Below are 22,786 nucleotides of genomic sequence, written 5' to 3' on the forward strand. Positions count from 1 at the left end.
TTTTTTATGGACAATAGCACTGAATTTTAAGGTATTTTCTGTAATACTTTAGGTAAACTAAGGTTTTCTGACCAAGAACAATTAGCAACCATAAAGTGCAATAGGATTTTCTGAACTAAAACATATAACTGTTTTCTATATAATTTACATAGAATCATAGAACCTTCATACCACTAATGATATGGTATAAAGGTTGTATGAGAAAAGTCACAGGATATAGGCAATTAACAGCCCCATTACTGGGTACTAAAGAAAGTATATAAAAATCTCACAGGACCTAAAGACAAAGAAAGTTGTACTGGGTTGGGACAGAAACAGGCTGTCTGCTAGGAGCTAGAGTGAAGCAGAACTGAGTATGAAAGGAAGGCAAATTTTTAAGGAACAACGGTTGGTAAAGGCCAGGCAAAAGAAAAAGTAGGGCCAGGGCCCACTTTCTAGAGTGGTTTGCTTTGCAGGAAGGAAGCAAGAAGCCAAGGGAGAACTGGACAGTAGCAGACTGTGACCAGGCAGCGATTGAGGCACAAGGTTGTCCTAGTGCAGGGGTGGGGAACGTCAGGCCCAGGGCCGTATAAGGTCCGCGAAATCATTTGGTCTGGCCCTTCGTGGGTCCTGGCAGATCTCTAGCTCAGAAGGATCTAAGACTGGCGATCCGCCCCCTCCCGTGGACAGGAATCGCCTCGATTCAAGGCGGATGTGAGTTTGTTTTGCCGAGAAAAGGAACCTTCTTTCCCCCTTACAGAAGAGTCATTAGCTATGGAGCTGCTAGGACTGCCCAATAAATCGTGTTAACCCTTTCCCACCCGGGCTGTGGAGAAACGTATTTCCTCTGTACTACAAGAGGGCTGGGGGCGGAAGTGATGACAATGGAGGGGTTAAAGGGGGCAGGGCCAGAATGTGCGGCCCGCGAATGATGTTATAACTATCCAAATGGCCCTTGGCAGAAAAAAGGTTCCCCACCCTTGTCCTAGTGGCTCTGGTAACTTTAAGCGATGCACAGGAGGGAAAATTCTGCCAGGTGCAGCTTCTTCTAGTACTCCCACGCTATGTTGGGAAAAGCCACCTCTGGTGACACATCTTTCTTTTTTTACAAAAGTATAAGGTTGCCAGCTCTAGGTTGGGAAATACCTGGAGATTTTTGGGGCGAAGCCTGAGGGCAGGGTTTGGGGGAGGGGCTTCCATGCATAGAGTCCAATGGCCAAAGTGGCCATTTCCTCCAGGGGAACGGATCTCTATTGGCTGGAGATCAGTTGTAATAGCAGGAGATCTCCAGCTACTACCTGGAGGTTGGCAACCCTACAAAAGTATCACAAGTGTAGGGTGGCTCTGGAACTGGAACGCCTAAACAGAGTATGTGGGATTGATTCCCCTTACTGAGTTCAATCCACCAATCCGGTATGGGTGGTTCGAACATTTGGACCAGGCCTGGATCACTCCAGGCCCAAAAGTACGAGAGGCCTGTAGGATCAACCACTCCTCCTCCGCCCGCTTTCTGCGGCAGCTGCACAGGTGTTCGCCTCTGCTGACTGAGCCTGGCAAGGGGGAAACGAAAGGTGGCCCAGGCAGGTCTTACCTCCCCTCGCTTCCTACTGCCAGCTCACAGGTGGATCACAAGGATGGCCCTCGACATGGCCAGCTCCAGGGTGCAGCCAGGTGATGGCACACCTGGGTTGCCGTAGTGAGCCAAGTCCCCCCCCCCCCCCCTCAATCCGCTCTCCCCGTTGCTTAGCGTAGCCGATTTTTTCCGTACCGGCGGCCGCTTCTCGCTTCCGTCCTCTCTAGGCTCCATTTCAATCTCTATGGTTTTAACTCTTCAGTATCCCGCTACGCTGCAAATGAGACGTGGGAAGCTCGAGGTTAGAATTAGAGCTGCTATCCCAAAGCTAATTCCCAGTGGGTCGCCGTGTTAGTCTGTCTGCAGTAGTAGAAAAGAGCAAGAGTCCAGTAGCACCTTAAAGAATAACAAAAATATTTTGTTAGTCTTTAAGGTGCTACTGGACTCTTGCTCTTTTCTACTGTCCCAAAGCTGTTCTTTGGGAAAGCTCATACCCTGCCAGAAAATATTTTTGTTAGTCTTTAAGGTGCTACTGGACTCTTGCTCTTTTCTACTGTCCCAAAGCTGTTCTTTGGGAAAGCTCATACCCTGCCAGAAAATATTTTGTTAGTCTTTAAGGTGCTACTGGACTCTTGCTCTTTTCTACTGTCCCAAAACTGTTCTTTGGGAAAGCTCATACCCTGCCAGAAAATATTTTTGTTAGTCTTTAAGGTGCTACTGGACTCTTGCTCTTTTCTACTGTTCCAAAGCTGTTCTTCTTGCCCCCTTTTCCAGGCATTCCCGTTCCACGCATTCCTCTGCTGTAATGCCCTGAAGTACAGCCAGAAAAAAAGCACAGATGGGACGTAGTGTTGGCAACTCCAGCTCGAGAAGTTCCTGGATATTTTGGAAAGAGCCGGGGGGATGGATGCTCAGCAGGGTATAGTCCTATAAAGTCTAGCTTCCGGAGTTCAGTTGCAATTCCTAGAAATCTCCAGGTCCCACCCGGAGGTTGGCAAGCATAGATGAGAGGCAAGGACCTTCCGGGGGGAACTGGGATTTGGAGTGTGTCAAGTAATGAGTGCATCATGAAAAGAGTAATCGAGGCCCCTAATATAACTGGGCACAGCTACTATTAATGCACTCATACAAACTCAATGCATAACAAGACCCAGAAGCAGGCAGGATATATAATAAAACTGAAAGTGCTTTCTCACAGAATCCGGAAGGAGTATAAGTAACAATAATTGCCCTAGCAACTCTACAGTCCCCGTCCCATCCCTGCTACTACGTGCAGTTTATGTATCTATAACCTTCGGCAATAGACTATTTTTCATTTTCCACTCATCACGTAGCTTTCTATTTTAAACCTCCATTTTATCTTCACAACAACCCCGCGAAATAGATTAGGCTGCGAAAAAGCGGCTGGGTCAAGCCCAACCAATAAGCTTCACGGCAAACAGGGACGTGAACCCAGAGCTCCCCAAGTCACCCACTCCAACCACTACACCGCACCAGCTCTCTTCGTTTCTTGCAGTACAATCCGATGTACGTTTACTTAGAAATAAGTGCAATTTTATTCAATTAAGATAGTTTCAGATGGGTAGCCGGTGTTGGTCTGCAGTAGAAGAGCAGGATTCGAGTCCAGTGGTACCTTAGTGAACAACAAGAATTTCGTGGTATCAGCTTTCGAGAATCAAGGTTCACTGACGAAGGGAGTTCTGACTCTCGAGAAAGCTTATACCCTAGAAATCTTGTGGGTCTTTAAGCTGCTACTGGTCTCGAATTTTATTCAACGGAATAAGAGTTAATAGGATTGCAGTCACAGACCCCTAATTCCCTCACTTAGATCTTCCTGGGTTGGCATAAATCGACTGCGACTTGACGGCACTTTAGCGACACAAAGTAACCCCCATTGCCATCATTTAACTGCTCTACCCCAACTAATCTTCCCTTTAGCTCTGATCCTGTGTCTCAAAACGCATGGGAGGTTTTGCCTTGGATCCCCCGCTCTCTAGATGCACGTTTTTCCCATCCAAATTCTCAGAACTCAACAATAAGCCCCCATGCAGAGTTTTGAGCATTCAGATGGGGAAAAGGTGCATCTAGAGAGGGGCAATTCCAAGGCAAAACCTCCCATAGTTTCTCTTTGGCTATTTACGCATGGGTTTTGCCTTGGATTTGCCGCTCTCTAGATGCACATTTCCCCCAGCCAAATTCTCATAACTCAACAATAAGCCCCCATGCAGAGTTTTGAGGATTCAAATGGGGGAAACGTGCATCTAGAGAGCGGCAAACCCAAGGCAAAACCTCCCATGCGTTTATTCCGCTTTCGTTTTTTTCCTTTCATTTCAGCATGATGATGTACAAGCAAACCCCACTGACTTCAATGCAGCTCACTTTCAGCCGGCAATGCTCACGCGCGCACCCCGCAGCTGGCAACCCACACTTTCTCTCGCCACAAAAGCTAACCCTTCCCTCATTAGTAGAAAAGAGCAAGAGTCCAGTAGCACCTTAAAGACTACAAAAATATTTTCTAACAAAAATATTTTCTGGCAGGGTATGAGCTTTCGTGAGCCAGGCTCCTACCCTGCCAGAAAACGTTTTTGTTAGTCTTTAAGGTGCTCCTGGACTCTTGCTCTTTTCTACGACTGCAGACAGACTGTGAGCCTGTGGCTCACGAAAGCTCACACCTGGCCAGAAAATATTTGTGTTAGTCTTTAAGGGGCTACTGGACTCTTGCTCTTTTCTTCGACTGCAGACAGACTAACACGGCGACCCACTGGGTCTCTCCCCCCCACGCCCCCACGCCCCGCCCACATTTCCTTCCTCACTCGCCTTTCTGGCTGGCGCCGGACTTTTTTTTTTTTTGACCGGGTGCGCATGCGTAGCGCACGCACGTCGGCATCCCAGATTCAGGCTGCGAGGCGAGCGCATGCGCATCGGCACCGACTTGCTCTACCGCGGCCTGTGAGGAGAGGTGGGTGACGGGGGGGGGCAACCACAGGTGACGGGGGTAGTTGGGGAGAGGGGGGGGGTCTCTCAGCGGGTTATGTTGTATCTTACCGGAACGGTGGCGGCCGCTGGAGATGAAAAAGCGGGTGGGTCTCTCCCCTGAGGGGCCTCTGGAGAGACGTCCTTGGCAGGCCTGCAAATTGTGTGTGTGTCGCTCGAGCCGTCAAGTCGCTTCCGACTCATGGCGACCCTATGAACCAATATCCTCCAAAACGTGCTACCTTTAACAGCCTTGCTCAGGTCTTGCAAACTGAGGGCTGTGGCTTCCTTTGTAGAGTCCAAAAGGGCAAGAGTCCAGTAGCACCTTAAAGACTAACAAAAATATTTTCTGGTAGGGTAGGAGCTTTCGTCCATCCATCTCTTGTTGGGTCTTCCTCTTTTCCTGCTGCCTTCAACTTTTCTTAGCATGGCTGTCTTTTCCAGTGACTCTTGTCTTATAAAATGACCAAAGTACATCGTCAAGTACATGGGGTTTGTGTTTGTGTTAAGTGCCGTCAAGTCGCTTCCGACTCATGGCGACCCTATGAATGAACGTCCTCCAAAATGCCCTATCTTTGACAGCCTTGCTCAGATCTTGCAAACTGGAGGCTGTGGCTTCCTTTATAGACCCCATCCATCTCTTGTTGGGTCTTCCTCTTTTCCTGCTGCCTTCAACTTTTCTTAGCATGGCTGTCTTTTCCAGTGACTCTTGTCTTCTCATAAAGTGACCAAAGTACATCGTCAAGTACATGGGGTTTGTGTTTGTGTTAAGTGCCGTCAAGTCGCTTCCGACTCATGGCGACCCTATGAATGAATCGTCCTCCAAAATGTCTTATCTTTGACAGCCTTGCTCAGATCTTGCAAATTGAAGACTGTGGCTTCCTTTATTGAGTCCATCCATCTCTTGTTGGGTCTTCCTCTTTTCCTGCTGCCCTCAACTTTTCCTAGCATGGGGTTTAAATGGTGCTTTTAAAGGAGGAAGGGAGAGGTTGTGTTACGCATGTAGACCCTGCAGCGACCAAGAGGGATAGGCGCCCTTGGCTACGCTTGACAAAGGCTGCAGTTTTCTGGGAAGGACTGTTGTAAAGATGTAAATATAGCGGTAGAAAAGAGCAAGAGTCCAGTAGGGCACCTTAAAGACTAACAAAATTTCTGGCAGGGTATGAGCTTTCGTGAGCCACAGCTCACTTCTTCGGATACCTGAAGAATATGTCTTCTTCAGATACTTCTTCAGGTATCCGAAGAAGTGAGCTGTGGCTCACGAAAGCTCATACCCTGCCAGAAATTTTGTTAGTCTTTAAGGTGCTACTGGACTCTTGCTCTTTTCTACCGCTATTGACAGACTAACACACCTACCCATCGTGATAAATATAACAGTGCACTTTAAAACATCTCTTTGTTGCTATCTCTCTGTCGTCCCCTATGCATGTGAGAAAAGGACTGTGCATTGAGGAGGGAGTGTACAGAGAAACAAATAAGGCCTTACCAATTCATGGAGGTGCAGGCAAGAAGTTGTGTATCTGTGAATCACTGAGGAACAACAGCCCGAGGCGGTTTGGTCTCCCGAACTTTGTTTCTGGGCTTGCCAGGAGCATGTGGTTGGGAAAACAGGATGCGGCGCTTAGATAAACATTTAGTCTGATCCAATAGGGCTGCTGTTACACTGGGGAGGGGGTGGTTGAGACACCAAATATGTTTAATGATAGTAAGGTAACTTTGAGAGCCAGTGTGGTGGAATTAGTGGCTAAGAGCGGGGGAATCTAATCTGTAGAACCTGGTTTGAGTCTCCACTCCTCTACATGAAGCCTGCTGGGGAGGGGCTGTGGCTCAGTGGTAGAGCATCTGCTTGGCATGCGGAAGGTCCCAGGTTCAATCCCCGGCATCTCCAGTTAAAGGGAATAGGCAAGTAGTTGATGTGAAAGACCTTTCTCTGCCTGAGACCCTGGAGAGCTGCTGCTGGTCTGAGTAGACACTACTGACTTTGATGGACCAAGGGTCTGATTCAGTATAAGGCAGCTTCATGTGTTCATGTGACCTTGGGCCAGTCACAGCTCTCTCAGAACTCTCTTAGCCCACTCAGAGGTAGGCAGTGGCTAACCACCTCTGAACATCTCTTGCCTTGAAAGCCCTACAGGGTCACCATAAGTCAGCTGTGACTTGATGGCACAAACACACAAGTTAACTTTGGGAGGAGGATGCTTGTACTGCTGTCTGGCCTCCGTTGACTGCTTTGGATTCTCTTCTCTTTACAGTATGGGGTAGGCTCATAGTCTGAGGAATGCTGGGGCTAGGGAGCCCACACCCCATTTGATGAAATGTGCGGGGGCTTATTGTGACTTCCTGATGGTGGGGGGAAAGATGCTCAGTACACGTTCAAAGGACAGACTGAGCCCTGGATCTAATTAGTCTCTAGGATTATACTCTGGTGATCCCTGGTTCCAGTTTCTGGGACTGCCTTAGAGATGGAAGCAACTTCAAGCAGTTCTTTCTTGGCTTAGCAACACGTAGAACATCATGGAAATGGAAAGATCAGATTCTTGAGATATCTATCAGTGGGATGAGGTTGTGAAGGGGTTTGAAGGATGTCAGCAGAGGGAAGCTACTGGTGTTGGGTTGGTTTTGACTACATGCCAAGTGGCAGATGTCTGCTGCATCTGTGAATTGAGAGAGAGGGCAAATAAGCCAGCTAAGTTTCCCAGTCAGTGGGTGTGATCACTCTGACAGACTGTTACTCATTATCTTGGCTAACTAACACTGTCTTTCCTTACGCTAAAACTAAAACTCCTTATGTCATCATGTGTGCATGCACAAAGTCTGATTCTGTTTGTGGACTATTTAAGGGAGATGGAATCTGTTCATATTGTGTCCTGACAGTGCAGCCCTTTTTTTCAAATTCAGAAGACTTCTTTCTCAGCTGTAACTGAAGAAATATGTGTGCTAAACATTGCCCCTCCTGCTATCAGGTGTTCACAAAGGACATGTTTGACAGGAAGAGGAAGCAGAGTTGGGGTCCTGTCTGCTACTGAATCTTGCAGTGAGGATTTCTGCTCTGGCTGTATCTGGTAAATGTGAGTCTTTTTAATGTATCTTGGAATAACGCTTTCCTTTGAGTCACAAAAATTTGATTGGAAGCAATACTATGAGCAGAGCAATGCTTTATAAAAGATACACGGGCTCCCAGCCTTGTGTTTGCCATGTAATCCAATGTGGTAATTTAAGGAAGAATTGTCAGACAACGCAAGGACCGTAACTCTTCTACTACTCACTGACTCTTGCAGGCTAGCCGCTTTTCATTTGTTTAGCAGCTTGTGTTCCTCAGGCACCGGAAAAAGTTGCTGAGAAATTTTTCTAGCATCTGCAGGGAAGAATTGCTGACTCTCCCCTACAAATATCCCTGTCCCATGCTCATGTTAATCATATTTGCTTGTATTGTATCCATTCCCTTTTCCCCCCTTCTCCCAAAAAATCATATGCTCTATCCAAGCCTTTTCTATTCAGCTCATGCCTCAGCACAATAATAAATCTGGGAATGAGGTACCGTCAGGTACAGTCTTTCTCTATAGAAAGCTCTAATGTAGCCGCTCTCAGGTCATTAAGAGGTTAGCTGTTTGATAGCTCTTCTGCCTTATAGATATTGCCAAAACTCAACGCAGCTCAAATCAGCTGTGTGGACTGTTTTGTGGTGGCAGCTGATTCATACTTGACAAGTTGAACAGTTGGCAAATAACTTTTCTAGCAGTTGAAATGGAAATAAAACTCCATTCCTATCTCAGGCTTGAATTTTGATAAGGAAGGTTTTGCTGTCCAGGCTGTCCCTAGCTCTTACTTTTTCCCTAGTCAGTTCAAGAAGCACCTGTTGAGGAATGCCCAGTTGGTTCATTCATTCAAACCATTTAAATACAGGTTGAAGCCAAGGAACATAAGTAGGTTTTGGAGTTATTATGTAAAAGAAAGAATGGAAACTACAAAGTCCATATCTGAAGAAGAGACACAGTCCTCACTTTGACTTCTTAAGCATCATTCTACTACCTTGACAGACAGCAAATCCCTGAGGCAGGGACAAGAACTAAGAACAAAACCAAATTGGTTTCTGAATTTCAGGAGCTCCAGGAACTCTTTGCTTCAGTTGCTTTGCCAGTGGAAACTTTGCCAGACTTACTGGCAAAGTTACTGACCTGAAATACACAAAGAAAAATGTGGTATGCAGAAGTAAAGACAGAAAGCAAAGAAAGAAACAAACTGTACTAGCTAGATGGCAAAATACCTGGGAATGGGTGTGAAAAGAGAAAACTGAATTTGTTGACTAAATGGATCAGCTTTTAAGAAAAGAAACTGCAACAGAAATGGGCAGAACTCTCTTCTATTCTCCCTCTCTTTTTTTATAATAATTTTTATTGTTTTTCAAAGTAAATAAAAGAAAAAACAGTTCAACAATTGATATAAATCATCAAAGGAAAGTAAAAAATAATGAATTATTGTTGAAATTACAAATATATTAAAATAAAATATAAAGACTTCCCCTTCATCTCCCTTTATCTCATTATAAATTTGTATACTCTTTTGTATAAAGTTCTAATCCTGATATTGTTAAATATATATAAATGTAGTTCATTATCAAAAAATCAAATAAAATATATATTTCAAATCATACTTATTTTTATCTTTCTTCAAATCAGCCTTGTTATAGTGACTATATATTTTAATTATAAAACATCCCTAGTAATAGTAAAAAATGGATTAGCTCAATGAATCACCTTTAAGTTCCCCCATTTGAAGTTCATTTTCACAGTAAATTCTCTATGCCTCCCATTCACCCATAAATTACTTGTTGTCTTTTTGATTTACCAATGCCGTAAGTTTTGCCATTTCCACCAGTTCCAGCATTTTTTGTATCCAATCTCTTTTGTCTGGAATGTCCGATAATTTCCATTTAGCTGCATAAATCAGTCTTGCAGCAGTGGTGGCATATATTAAAAATGATCTCTGAGTTAAAATAGAGTCTGGTATCATACTAAGTAGCATCATCTCAGGCGTTTTGGATATATTGTTCTGTATAATCAATCTTATTTCATTGTAGATCATGTCCCCAAAATTTTTTGCTTTATCACAGGTCCACCACACATGATGAAATGAGCCTATTCCTGTATTACACTTCCAACACTTTGGGGACAATGATTTATAGATCGTTGCCAACTTTTTAGGTGTTAAATACCACCTATACATCATTTTATAAATATTTTCTCTTAATAATTGAGCAAGAATAAGTTTCATGTCTCGTGACCAAAGTCTTTCCCATTTATCCAATTTATCATGGCCCACCGTCTTTGCCCAGGTGATCATAATAGGTTTTATCCGTTCTTGCTCACAATAAATTTCTAATAATAGTTTATACATCTTAGATATTAGATGATCATTTGTATCCAGTAAAAGTTTTTGAAATGTTGATTTGTTTTTAGAAAACCCTGTTTTCGAATCCTGAGCATAAACAGAGTTTATTTGATGATATTGAAACCAGGTCAAAAGATCCTTTACTTCATCATAGTCTTTCAGTGAGCATTTATTATCTTCCCACTTTAGAAGATCTTGGTACGTGATAAACTGTGTGGGCCTGAGTTGTCGCAATGTCAGCATTTCTTGTGATGAAATCCACATCGGTATCTTTGGTTCAAGAAGATGTTTATATTTCTGCTATGTTCTAAATAGAGAGGATTTAATCCTATGTTGCTGGAATGATGTATGCATTTTAATTTTGTCATACCACAAATATCCATGCCAACCACTTCTGTTATCGAAACCCTCTAGATCAAGTAATCATGCATTGGAAAGTTCAATCCAGTCTTATAGCCATACTAAAGCGGCCGCTTCAGCATATATTCCTCCCTCTCTTTCCATCTCCATCTTATAATTTTTTTCTCTCTAGCTTTTTTCTTTATTAAGGCAAATAACCTCTGCAGTTGGTTTTCTGTGCCAGGACTTACCAGGAGTTGGCCTTGATGATTCAATGCAAGGACAGAGCCTGCAACTATTACCATGTACACAGTAGTAAAGAAACATGCCCCTGAGATATGCAAAGTTCCTTCACCTCATCGCTTAGTAATTTCTTAACCCCATAGAATTAAGAACTTTTCTCATTTTAAAAACCTAGCAGTTACCCCACACCACATTACCCTCATCACTCTCTATCTCCATTGCCCTCCTCCCTGCAGATCAGTTTATTGAAGCAAGTCACATTCCACCAAAAATCTTGGGTGGAATGTGACTTGCCCAGGTCTGAGTCTGATGGAAATGTGAGGCTGTCCAGACAAAAAAGAGTCACCTGTGAAGCCTTATACTAACATACTATCTCATTTGAACTGTGTGCCACTTCTGCCATGCATTTATATGTGTTTAGTATACATACCAGTCCAACTACCTGCCCAGGCTACCAGTTTCCGGCATGCTAACTAAGCATGGGTAGCTGCTTTGCACAGGTGGCAGCCCAGTTTAAACTAATTAATGTATGAATGCAAGGTGCCAAGGATGAGTTCTTTCAGCATAGCACATTCACATATATGCCTTGGCTGCCTTTTTCATGCACTCCTACCACTTGAAAAGAAACCCCTCCTCCCATCAATCTTCTGTCTTTCTCCCTGTTCTCATCCCACATTTTCAAGGCTTTTTCTTATTTCTGTTACTCCAAAAGCATGTTCTGGGTGCACTGTTCTGATTCTCTAATTTGAAATCGTAATGACTGGTTTCTCTTTTGGGTAGGAAAAGTGAAAAAGGGATTGGTTATTGCGGTGTTTGCATTTAATATGCAGTGACATTCTAAAACCTCGGCAGAGTCTAAACAGTGGTTCATTGTTAAGAATTTTCTTACTGAATGCTCAGTAACAGTGCAAATCAAATTGTGGCTGCTTAGTTTGTCTGGGACAATGACAACTAATTTGGTTTTGTAATTAGCACAAGCATCAAATCCGATAGAAGGGTTTTGTTTTGTTTTTTTTGGTTTAATAAGTGGTGCTACCATTATTGGGCAATCTTTTACTGGTTAACTGGCCAAACTTTGGTCAGATATCCAACCCTTAGTCCTTCTACTCAGGTATCTTGGAGGGGCAAAAATGATGGCAAAGGAACCAACATTTGTTTAAAGACACCGTTGTATTTGTTTTTCTCTTATCCTGTGAGAAGTAGAAGTGTGTGTGTGATTCGGACTTAAACCAGTATCCAAAAAAGGCACAGGAGAAAACTGTGCATGCAGCAGAAACTTTTTTCTCTTTGTTGCAGCTTTTCATATTTTCAAGGAGACAGGGTATTGTTTGTTTCCAAATGTGACTGGTCTCTGCAGTTAAAAGATAGCAAAGTTCTGCATCCCTGTTTTGCCCTATTTTGTCATTGCCAGAGGAGTTTGTGTATTAACAGGAGCTCGCTGTGTGCGGATGTTAGGTCGGTAACTGGTTTAGCTAAAGATGGCCTGATATCATGAGTTGGGTTAATCTTCATGAATCAGGACACTGGAAAAACCTGCAAATGAATTTGTGTCATCTTCTTGATAGTAATAATGTCAAATGATACAGTATGTTAGAGTATTTTCTGTAATTTTACCAAATTATCCATAAAGACATTTTGAAATATAATATGGGTGATTTCATTGAATGTGGACCACCTCTAATTTTGTTCATACCACTTACTTAGTTGTGTCCTTGAAGTCTTTAATTTTAAGACACTTCCACTATTGCATTTCTTACTGATAATAACATTGCTTTTCTTAGAGTAATGAAACTGCTATCCTAAAGTGCTAGAATGCCAGTTGATCTAGTACTGTAGTATTTGAAAAATGTGTAAGGATGATTTTCTGTTTTACTGATAAAGCTCTTCTCAACCCTAGCAGCTTCTGTACTACTTCACATATTGAATAGTAATGTTTTTATTCTGATTTTGGCGAGCACAGGTTACAATTCTCATTAAAATTTTCTTAGAAACATAAGGCAGTGGTTAGCATTAGGGTTTTTTTAATCTCATGAAAAAATACTTAAAATCTATATCAACGGTGAGTGTTTCTGCTTATCTGGTTATAATACTAGCATGTATACAAGACAAAATGTACCGTATTTGCATTCTGATCTCAGTTGAACACTGTTAAGTTTTATTTCTAGTTTTAAATATGTTTCAATATATATGTTTTAAGTGTGTGTGTATATATATATATAGATTTGTGTGTATCAATCTATGCATAAAAACTAAGGTCTTCAGAATCTTTTTATAGCACTGATGAACACCGAATACTTAATATTTCTTTATCTTATACACCATTTATAGTTCTTGCAGCACAAGCATTTTCTACCATGCAAGAACTCAATCTAACTTAGTGGGAGGACTGAAAGTTTGAGAACTGGGGGAATTCATGTATGTGGTTGCAGAAAAAGATGCTTTTAGCCTCTGAGTCCACCTTAGTGTCTGGAAGCAAAGGGCATACCAAAGCTATGTGTTTGCTTTTTCATTTGAAGTGTAACTCTTCAACAGTGAGAAATTCTGGAATCATATCAGTACTTCTGTCTTGTCAGTATTGAGTTTCAATGCCCTATTCTTCCTCTAGCTCATTGTGTGTATTATCTTCCTTGCAAGCCCTGCTCTCTCTGCTCCACCTGTAGAGGTAGGTGGTGACCAGAGGCAGGGCTTTTTTTAACTGGTGGCCACTGGCCTGGTCTTCCTTGAGGCTCACCAGGTGTCTACTCTATTTTAGGTGCCACGTCCAAATAGTCCTATGAAGCCTTTTAGCTGGGTTTTTTATTTTTAACTGTTTTTACAATCTGCTTCTAGACTGAGGACTGTCATGAGGATCTTTTAAGGAGTTGATATTTTATGCTCTGGGTTTTTAATGGCTGGGTTTTAAATTACGTTTGCCTTTTTGTGTTTGTATTTTCATTTTTTGAGCTGCCTCAAGTTGCTCTCTGAACGGATGGCATATAAGTGTTTTAAATATATAAATAGAATAAAAATGTATTGACAACAGTAAGCCTGAAAACAGATTTGGATGTTGTAGGAGAAAGTGGGTGTCCACAGAAGTAACTTAATCTCTGCTCACTTCTTTCTCCTTAATCTAGTCTAATGTAGTACCGTTCTGTTGGGAGTCATACATTTAAGATATGAAACTTAAGGAACACACACTTTCTCACCTTTTAAACATTGTTGTTTCTGTAGCATTTCAGAGCACAAAATAGTTTAAGCTTTTGTATGGATAATTCTTTCATTTAGATCTAGTGTATGCTTGTATAGAATAAGCTCTTTAAAGTCATACATGAAAACAGTTCAAACTGTAAATTGACTGTGGTTGGCAAGCAGGCCCCTCCCCAATGCTGAATGCAGATGATCTTAAAACAGACTCAACCCAAAAAGTCTCTCTCTCTCTCTCTCTCTTTCATACTGTCTTCCAATGAGATTTGGCTGAGCAGGAAGCTCTCCCGTGTGAACATCCAACACTTTATTCAGCTGGCCGGTGATTAATTTACTAAGCGGATGGTGTCGAATTTGAAAGACTAGAGGCAAAAAGATCTGCTTGTTGTTGCTGATGTTGCAATGGGAGGTGGCGTGTGCTGGCACTGGCTACGTGACAGCGTGCTTTTCACGACATGGCTGCGGCTGGAACAGATTCTGTACAGGAACATGGAGTCTCTCAGGATCACTGGAGATGGCCCTTGCTTCTGTTTCCTAGGTGCCGGCAGCACGGAGCTTGCGGAAGCGACCGTGTCAGTTTCAAACGGACCGCGCAGTGGCTGCCCAGTAGCGTTTGGGGCGGGCGCGCGGCTAGAACAGTAGTCGAGTGCCTGCATAGCGGGTTGCCAGGTCCACTCCAGGAGTTTTAGGCAGGCCCGTATGCTATCAATTACTAGTATGTCAAGTAGCTTAATTATTTTTTGTAGACAAGCATTGAATTCCACAGAAGATTTCCATGCACAGCAGTCCTTAAGGAAGTGCTAACATTATTCTGCTTGTTATTTGCTTGTGCTAACTGAAAGCGATTGTGTCTCTGCAATTACCCTAAATGCATATCTGCAATTATGCTAAATGCATTTTCGTTTCCATGTATACATTGCTGAATCCAAGCCGGTTCTCCTTTTCTGCGCACAGTCTTCATGCTAAAGGAAGTGAATTGCACTTAATATCCAGTCTGATGATGATCTACTACAGCTTTATCTGGAAATACTTCTCTTTCTCCCCTCATTACCCAATGAAGTCATTCGGAATTTAATCCTGAACTCTCTTTGGAGAAAGTTGCATGGAACTTGCTTCTGAATAAACATGCACTCAATTAGACTGTGTTTCAGCATCTGTGTCATGGTATGGCAGTCTGCATTCTACATGGTATTTAGGGTTGTCAGCCTCCAGGTGGTAGCTGGAGCTCTCCCACTATTACAAGTTATCTCCAGGCGACGGAGATCATTACCCTTGGAGAAAATGGCTGCTTTGGCAGTTGGACTCTGTGGCACTCCCCTCTCCAACCCCTGCCCTCCTCAGGCTCCACCCCCAAAATCTCCAGGTATTTCCTAATCTGAAGCTGGCAACCCTAATGGTACTTCATAAAATGGCCTCCCTTGCCATGCTTCCTAACACTTGTAAGGGCTTTTTTGTGGAAGAGAGGGAGATTGGTCGAAAAGTAAGCAGACTTCGACACCCATTGTCTTGACGCTGACCTTGGCTAAGAACAAATCTGCTAACTTTTGGCAGTGAGATTTGAGGCTTTCTTCGGGCCAAGATTGCTTTGAGATAATCTACATTCAGCACCTGGAGGGAGAAAAGACCTGCTTGCCAAGCAGAACCAATTTGCAGCTTAAATTGTTTTCACGTGTGACTTTAATTTTAAGAGAGCATTCTATCCAAGCTGTTCCTAAGTCCCGCTAAAAAGGTTAGACAAATAATGCAGCCCAGCTGTCATGCTTTACCCAAACAGAGTTGTAGAATTAACTAAATGATTATGTGACAGTAGCTCCACAGTGGTTGTAAAATTGATCTATTAAGGCTTTTTTAAATATTAATGCAAAGTGTATTTTTCTTCCACTTCCAAAGATACAGCTTCTACACACATTCATATTCAGGATGTTGGGTTTTATTCCAGCATCATGATGATAAATGTGTCTTTTACGAAGCTATTTTCTGCACAAACAATTTCACATCTTGTAAACCGTCTTACAATTCTAAACAATATAAAACAATGTCAAATTTATTTTCCTAGTTCTGAGAAACTAGCTGACAAATTCCCAGCGGTGGCATATGACAGACAGAGAAATAACAGCTCTCTTCCGCTGGCTGATCACCTGGGGACAACTCTTATTTTCTGTGGATGATCTGATTAGTAGTTCCGTAGTCTAGTCTAAGCAAGTCCTCCACAGTGATGGCAATGGCATGTTTCAGGCTATGCAAAATGTCACGTTATTCTTAAAAGGAAGGCTGCACTGGACCAGTTGCTTTCTCATAGCCTAACCTGCTTCCCAGGGCTTCTTGGAGGAAGTCCCTCTGAACTCAGTTGTTGGATTTTAAGCCTTATTGATTTGTGGACATGTTCCTGGAGGAGAGGGCTATTCATAGCTACTTGTAAAAATAGATACTAGTCATGATGCATACCTATTCTCTCTAGGTTCAGAGGAGCATGTCTATGATATTAGGTGCTGTGGAACACAGGCAGGATAATGCTGCTGCAGCCGTCTTGTTTGTGGGCTTATTAGAGGCACCTGGTTGGCCACTGTATGAACAGACTGCTGGACTTGATGGGCCTTGGTCTGATCCAGCATGGCTTTTCTTATGTTCCTGTGATATCTGATGCACTTTGCTAGCTATACATTTCTTACTGCAAGAAAAATTTGCTAGGAATACTCCTGAATTAAAAGCAGTAGAGTTTCATTTCATAGTTAACAGTGTTTAAAATCTTGGTTCATTTAGGAGGATAGTATCAGCAATTTGTTGCCCCAAAGTGGACCCAGAGAAGGGGACAATAATGTGTACGTGTGTAGACCATGATATTTCTTGTCAGCTGAGGAATCTACTTCATGCATCTGACAAAGAGGGCTCTGGTCCATAGAAACTTACACCACAATAACTCTTTTAGTCTTTTAGGTTTGAAACTCTTTGAAACTTTCAGACGTAAAAAAGTTTTTTAATCCCAGAGTTTCTCCATTGCATTTGAATATACAACTTTGTTATGGCATCTTGTCTCAGAATTAGGGGATCATGCCATAAGTCTTCAGTGTATGGCCAAGAATGATTGCTAGTTCAGCAAGTACAGTCATAACTAAACATAGTACTTTGCTATATTTAGTTACAGCTGTTCAAGGGCTGGCTGTTATATGCTCGCATACCTGTTGAAATGAAATCTTCAAAGTATACTTGAGATTATATCATTGCATGTAATTGGAGTAGATGAAGTTGTTCTGCAGTGGTGAAAAGCTTGATAGTGAACTGAGAGTTAAGTGATTGGGGCCATAATCATAGACAACCATACCGAGGACTGAGCAAGCGGCCAGAAATGTTTTTAGGACTCTTTATTGTTTCATTGCAGCTGTTCACTCTGCTGAATAGGCAAGCCAGTTTTAAATATAAAAGTAGCTTACCAGTTCAGCAGGATGATTGACATCAGTAATACTTGCGTTATTTCCATCTGTGTGCTCTCTCCTTCCCCGCCCACACTATAACTATGTAGAATTGTGTTCCGAAATTATAGCTTTTTAATTGTTGTGTTCTTTTATGTAATACAGAGTTGTAAGATTTTTGGCAAGTGTAAAGCAAAAAAATACTTCCCCTTCCAAATTTTGAAATTGAAAAATATCTTCCGTCTGTATAGACTTCAGATAACTGAGTATTTGTATGGCTTGAAGCCTGCCTCTGGCACAGATTGGCTTGTTTCTTCACTTGCTGTGAGTGTGTATTTGTGAACACTGACAGGTACTCTCATGTACTTGTGCAAAAGTCTGAAGAATCTGAAGTCGGCAAAGGAACTGTTGTTCACAGCTATCTTTGGAATCCTATGGAGAGTTACTCCAGTCTAAGCCCATTGAAATCAATGGGCTTTGGATAACGTAACCTTATAGTGCAGTCCTATGTGGAATCCCTCTATATTAAGCCCACTTATTTCAGTAACTCGGACTACAGTAACTATACAGGATTACAGTTACCTAGTTTACATTCTTGCCTAAGTATTAGAAAACACTTTGATGGAATAATATGTTTCTTAAAGAATTGTACAGTTCATTCTGGAAGAGAAAATATTTTATATTTTTTTCAGTTTCACCAGCATTTTTTATCTTTCCCTTGAGAGCAAGGGATGAATTAATAGAAAACCTGAGAGGGTGGAATTTTTTCCAGCCGTTGAACACATGGACACTTGAAGCTGCCTTATACTGAATCAGACCCTTGGTCCATCAAAGTCAGTATTGTATATTCAGACCGGCAGTGGCTCTCCAGGATCTCAGGCAGAGGTCTTTCAAATCACCTATTTGCCTGGTTCCTTTAACTGGAGATGCTGGGGATTGAACCTGGGACCTTCTGCATGCCAAGCAGATGCTCTGCCACTGAGCCACAGCCCCTCCCCACGATTCATTGTTAGAAAGAGCTGTTGAAATGCTGTGTATGCTCAAAGGTACCTTCCTTTTACTAGCTTGGGCAAATCACGTTACTCAGTGCCTCAATGCCTCTCAGCTGTAAAATGGAACCAATGTCTTAATGCCATAGATAGTGATCATACACGCACATGATTCTCTGTTCTGGTCACCTAACACCATTTGCTTGCCCACAGTTTTCTTTCTGCTTTCTGTTTGACACATTTGAGTCTGAGTTGACCCTGTCATTTCCCAACAGATCAGGCTGCTAGACTCCATCCATACGCCACCCAGTCATACACAGGAGAGCATCTTTGATTTTGCTTTGAAATGTTACGAAGACGTAACTACAGTGGTGAAGTGTTCACATTTTTCTATTCCCTTTCAAATGTTCACATTTTCCTGTTTGCTTTTATTCAGGATTTTAGCCCGTTCCTTGATCAAAATGGCAGGCAACAATGCAGTTTTGAACAGATTGGAGCAGAAGGGTGCAGAAGCAGATCAAGTTATCGAATACCTGAAGCAACAAGTTGCTCTCCTGAAGGAAAAAGCCAGTAAGGAATCATTTCTCTTTATGTCACTATCAGACTGTGCTTAAAGTGAATAAAATGGTCTCTTTTTGTTCTGCCTACTCTGGCTCAACAACCTCCATCACATGCTGCTTTCTGAGGTGGGGTGGGGGGAGGTTAAAGGTGGGTCCCAGGTCTGTAATGTTTGAAGATGTGAGCACTGAGATCAACATTTTTGCTTTCGATAAAGTGGACTCCAGGATACAAGCTTGTACCGCAAGTCTTCTTTTTGTGATGACCTTAACTTAGTAAATAGTTTTTGACTTTTAAAGGCAAAAAAACCTGATATAGCCCCATGATTATCATTTCAGCCTGTCCATTTTTTTGATCTATCAGCTTCACTTATGTGCTTATAGAAAGGGCAGTCTTTAGAGGATTAATTGATTTGGGGGCTATGGCACAAAGCAAACTGTGTGCACCTGCCATCACTGTGATCATTCTTCATACAGTCTTCAAGCTGAAAAGCTTTTGGGCCGATCATTTAACTGATGTGTTTGAAGGAAAGCTTTGCCTTTTCTAAGTCCCAAGGAGGGTTTTTGGCCTAGAACTGACTGACAAATGTTCTGCTGATAAATAAAAGACATCAGACTTTTCAGCACCATTTCTGCATAGCCCAAAGGCAGTGCCTCAAGAGTTCATTTTGCTATAGTTTACAATAAAGTACTTTGTCATCTTTCTTTCTCCCCTGCTTTCCTGGTGATTTTGGAAAGAAGGTTTAAAAAAATAAACCTTTTGGCTATAAGTTTCGTTGTAATAGACATAAAATACAGTTCCAAATTGTATTCCCACAAGAAGCTTATAGAACATTTGATTTCTTAGAACAGGTGCCAAGTAAAAGCATGAGAAGGCATGTGTGAGAGAGAGAGAATGTGATAAAGTAATCTTATTTTAAAACACTTCTACCCCATCATTCCTAGAAAGCTCAAGGCTAGAAGTTCTCTTCTGTTTATGGTTCGGAATGAATTGCTATGTGTCTTGAGTCACCAGATAGTCTTCTGGTGTTTGAACAGTAGTGCAGAAATTGTTAAGTACCTTAATTTTTATAATTAAGAGAGCTGAGGCACTTAAGTGGTTATTGGTATATGCTGTAGAAGAACCAGGAACAGAACTTAAATCTCCTGCACCCCATCCTAGAATTTTAATGGCAAGAACATCTTTCTTTAAGCAATGTGTTCAGCCTTTCTCCATTGTTATGATTACATCTTCCTTTCTTTTAAAAGCTGATAGTAGAGTTTCCCCCCTTCATATAATAAATCTGGAATTTGAGAACTGGAGGAAACTCTTAGGGTTGGATCCAGCAAGGTGTGAATGGAGACAAAAACACTCTTAGCACTGTTCAGTTTGTGCAGGTGATAGCATTCAGTTTTCTGCAGTTCTTGTTGAACAAGATAACTGTTTGTGCAATATCTGGTGCAAGCAGAAATACAAGTTGGGATTCAATAAGTTTATTGCAGAGCAAGCTTCCAGTATTCTTTTACCTACTACAATGGTTCTAGCATGCACAGAAATTTTATGGTGGATCCAGCCCTTAATATGTTCTGTGTCTTTGTGAATGTAAACTTCAATACTTGATTTTTGTCCCCGATCAACTTTGAAGACAGAGTTTAAATATGTGAAGGACATCTCTTCTGAATTTCAGGAGTAGTTTTCAGAAACTAGGTTCCATGAATGTAAATCTCATACCTGTTAGGCAGAGAGTGAAGCTTCAGTTTACCCACTTCTGGTGAACTTCAGTTTACCCACTTCTGAAATCTGATATTTTTAATTCCTGATGGGAATTCTGTCTTCTGTAGTCTTGCAGGCGTCTTTGAGGGAAGAAAAGAAACTTCGTGTGGAAAATGCTAAACTGAAGAAAGAAATCGAAGTACTGAAGCAGCAATTGATCCAGGCGGAAATTCGGCATGGAGGTGACTGAACTGGACCTAAGGGAGAAGCATTGCCTTGTGTGCAGCCTCTTTCACCTTTCAGTAATTCTTGTTTTGGGCATGTTTTGGACCACATACCACAATAAAGGTTTAATAACAAATATTTACCTACCATTGGTATCCTTAGAACTTAATGGTTGGAAAATGAATGTTGAACCAAAATCTTACAAACCTCTGCTTTTTTATTATATATTTTTGAAAGTAACTGTCTAGGCATTGTGCTTAGAAAGGATTGAAAGTGTGTGGGCATGTCGGCTGAGGTTTGAGGTAGACAATAAGAGCCTGATTGCTGGGTTGTACCCCTTCCTGCAAGGCAGAGCCAGTGATTCACTACTATTAAGAATACCTTTGGCAGTCAGAAGCATAGCAGAAAGGAGTCATTGGATCCAACCCTATAACTTCAATCTGTTTGCATTATGTTTAGGTATGAGCTGCTCCAACTTGTAATTCAACTTTTTAATTACACAGCCTGTCAAATGTTATACCTAGTTATGGCAGCAATCCTAAGCGTAATTACTTAGAAGTCAGTTTTATCTAAATCAACTGCACATGCTTAGAAACAGTGCTGGAAGGGACATCAAAGGTAATCGAGTCCAACCCCCTGTACAACGCAGGAAATTCACAACTGCCCTCCCTCCCGCTCCCCCAGTGACCTCTGCTCTATGCCCAGAGGAAGGCAAAAAACCACGATCCCTGGCCTATCTGACCTGGAGGAAAATTCTTTCCTGACCTCAAAGTGGCGATCGGCATTACTCCTAGGCATGTAAGAGAGAGTCTTTTATGCCAGATAAAGGTGTGGTTTGATTTTGTAAGAGAGAGTCACAAGAGCCAAGCACTGACTCATCCCTTCCTGCCCTCCCTCTCATGATCTGCCTAAGTTCACAGAATCAGCATTGCTGTCCAATGGCCATCTAGCCTCTGCTTAACAATCTACGATGAAGGAGAGTCCATCAGCTCCCAAGGAAACTTGTTCCACCGAGGAACCCCCCTAACCGTCCGGAAGTTCTTTCTAATGTTAACCAAAAATTCTTTTGATTTAATTTCAACCCATTGGTTCTGGTCCGACCTTCTGGGGCAACAGAAAACACCTTTGCTCCATCCTCTATATGACATCCCTTCAAATACTTGAAGATGGCTATCATATCACCTCTCGGTAGTCTCGTCTCCAGGCTAAACATACCTGAGTAATCATGTTTAGACAGCAAAGGAAACAGTACCCTTTGTGCTCCCACATAAACCCAGAAGGGTTGTGTTTATTTGTAAGAGAGCTCACACTTGGAGGCAAAAAACGAAGTGTGAGTTTGACGCTACATTCTACTCCCAACTAATATTTTACAAACTGCTTGGTTTGAATAACAGACCCAAGGTTTAAAATTGCCTGAATTTTAAAATACAGCAATGTATCAGTTTATTTAAATGTAAACTATTCCTCTTTTGCATGTATCGTGATAATTTCGTAAAAAAATAATTTTATTTTGTGATTTTGTGCTTAAATTTAGTGAAACAGATCCCTGTACCGCACAGCAACATATCTTCATTTTCAGAAGGTGTCACCCAGCCTGTGCCTACAGCAGTTGCACCATCTGCTGCTAAAGACCAACCTAAAGGAGCTGGTGAAGAAAAGAAGAAAAAAGAGAAAGCAGAAAAGAAAGGTAATTCTACAGATACAAAATCAATAATTTAAAACTGCTGGTATGCAGAAGAACTAAAATTAATCAAATGTCATCATGAATAAAATTGTCTTCAGCTGCCTCTTAAAGGGTGAGAGTGAGGGGGGCAGGTGCACCTCCCTGGAGTGGTTGTTCTGTAATCATGGGGCTTCCACTGAAAAGGCCCTCTGCCTTGTACCCACCAGACAAGCTTCTCTGGTCGATGGAACAGTCAAGAAGGCCTCTCCCTGTGATCTTAGTACTTGGGCAGGAACATATGGAAGAAGACGGTCAAAACCAGCACTTTTAATTAGGCTTGGGAGCAAATGGGAAGCTAGTGCTAACCTGACTTTTCAAGGGGAGTATATCCAAGACAGGGGTGATCTCAAGGCCTTTCTGCTAACACAGAGCATCTCTGTCTTGTCAGGATTAAGTTTCAGCTTGTTCGTTCTCACCCAGCTCATTACTGGATATTTATATATCTAATAGTCAAGTCTGGGCCACTCTGCAGATACCTAAATCCACGGATTGGGCCCCCATTGACAGGAAGGAT

The 22,786-nt window shown here is 42.1% G+C and overlaps 1 protein-coding gene across 3 annotated transcripts in view; it reads left to right on the forward strand.

Moving 5' to 3' along the window:
- Positions 1-4,499: 4,499 nt before the first annotated feature.
- AIMP1 (aminoacyl tRNA synthetase complex interacting multifunctional protein 1) overlaps positions 4,500-22,786 on the forward strand; it is a 33,333-nt gene continuing 15,046 nt past the window's right edge. Inside the window, exons 1-4 of one of the 3 annotated variants that reach the window (XM_056855301.1) lie at positions 4,500-4,515; positions 18,511-18,644; positions 20,453-20,566; positions 22,084-22,236. In XM_056855301.1, coding sequence (XP_056711279.1) covers positions 18,536-18,644; positions 20,453-20,566; positions 22,084-22,236 — 376 coding nt within the window. In that variant the 5' untranslated portion in view covers positions 4,500-4,515; positions 18,511-18,535. Of the gene's footprint in view, positions 4,516-7,488; positions 7,594-18,510; positions 18,645-20,452; positions 20,567-22,083; positions 22,237-22,786 lie in introns of those variants that run through there. The other 2 variants (XM_056855300.1, XM_056855302.1) reach the window with 2 other exon arrangements.

The sequence above is a fragment of the Euleptes europaea genome, chromosome 9 (assembly GCF_029931775.1).
Source record: "Euleptes europaea isolate rEulEur1 chromosome 9, rEulEur1.hap1, whole genome shotgun sequence".
In the NCBI taxonomy this organism is placed as follows: Eukaryota; Metazoa; Chordata; class Lepidosauria; order Squamata; family Sphaerodactylidae; genus Euleptes; species Euleptes europaea.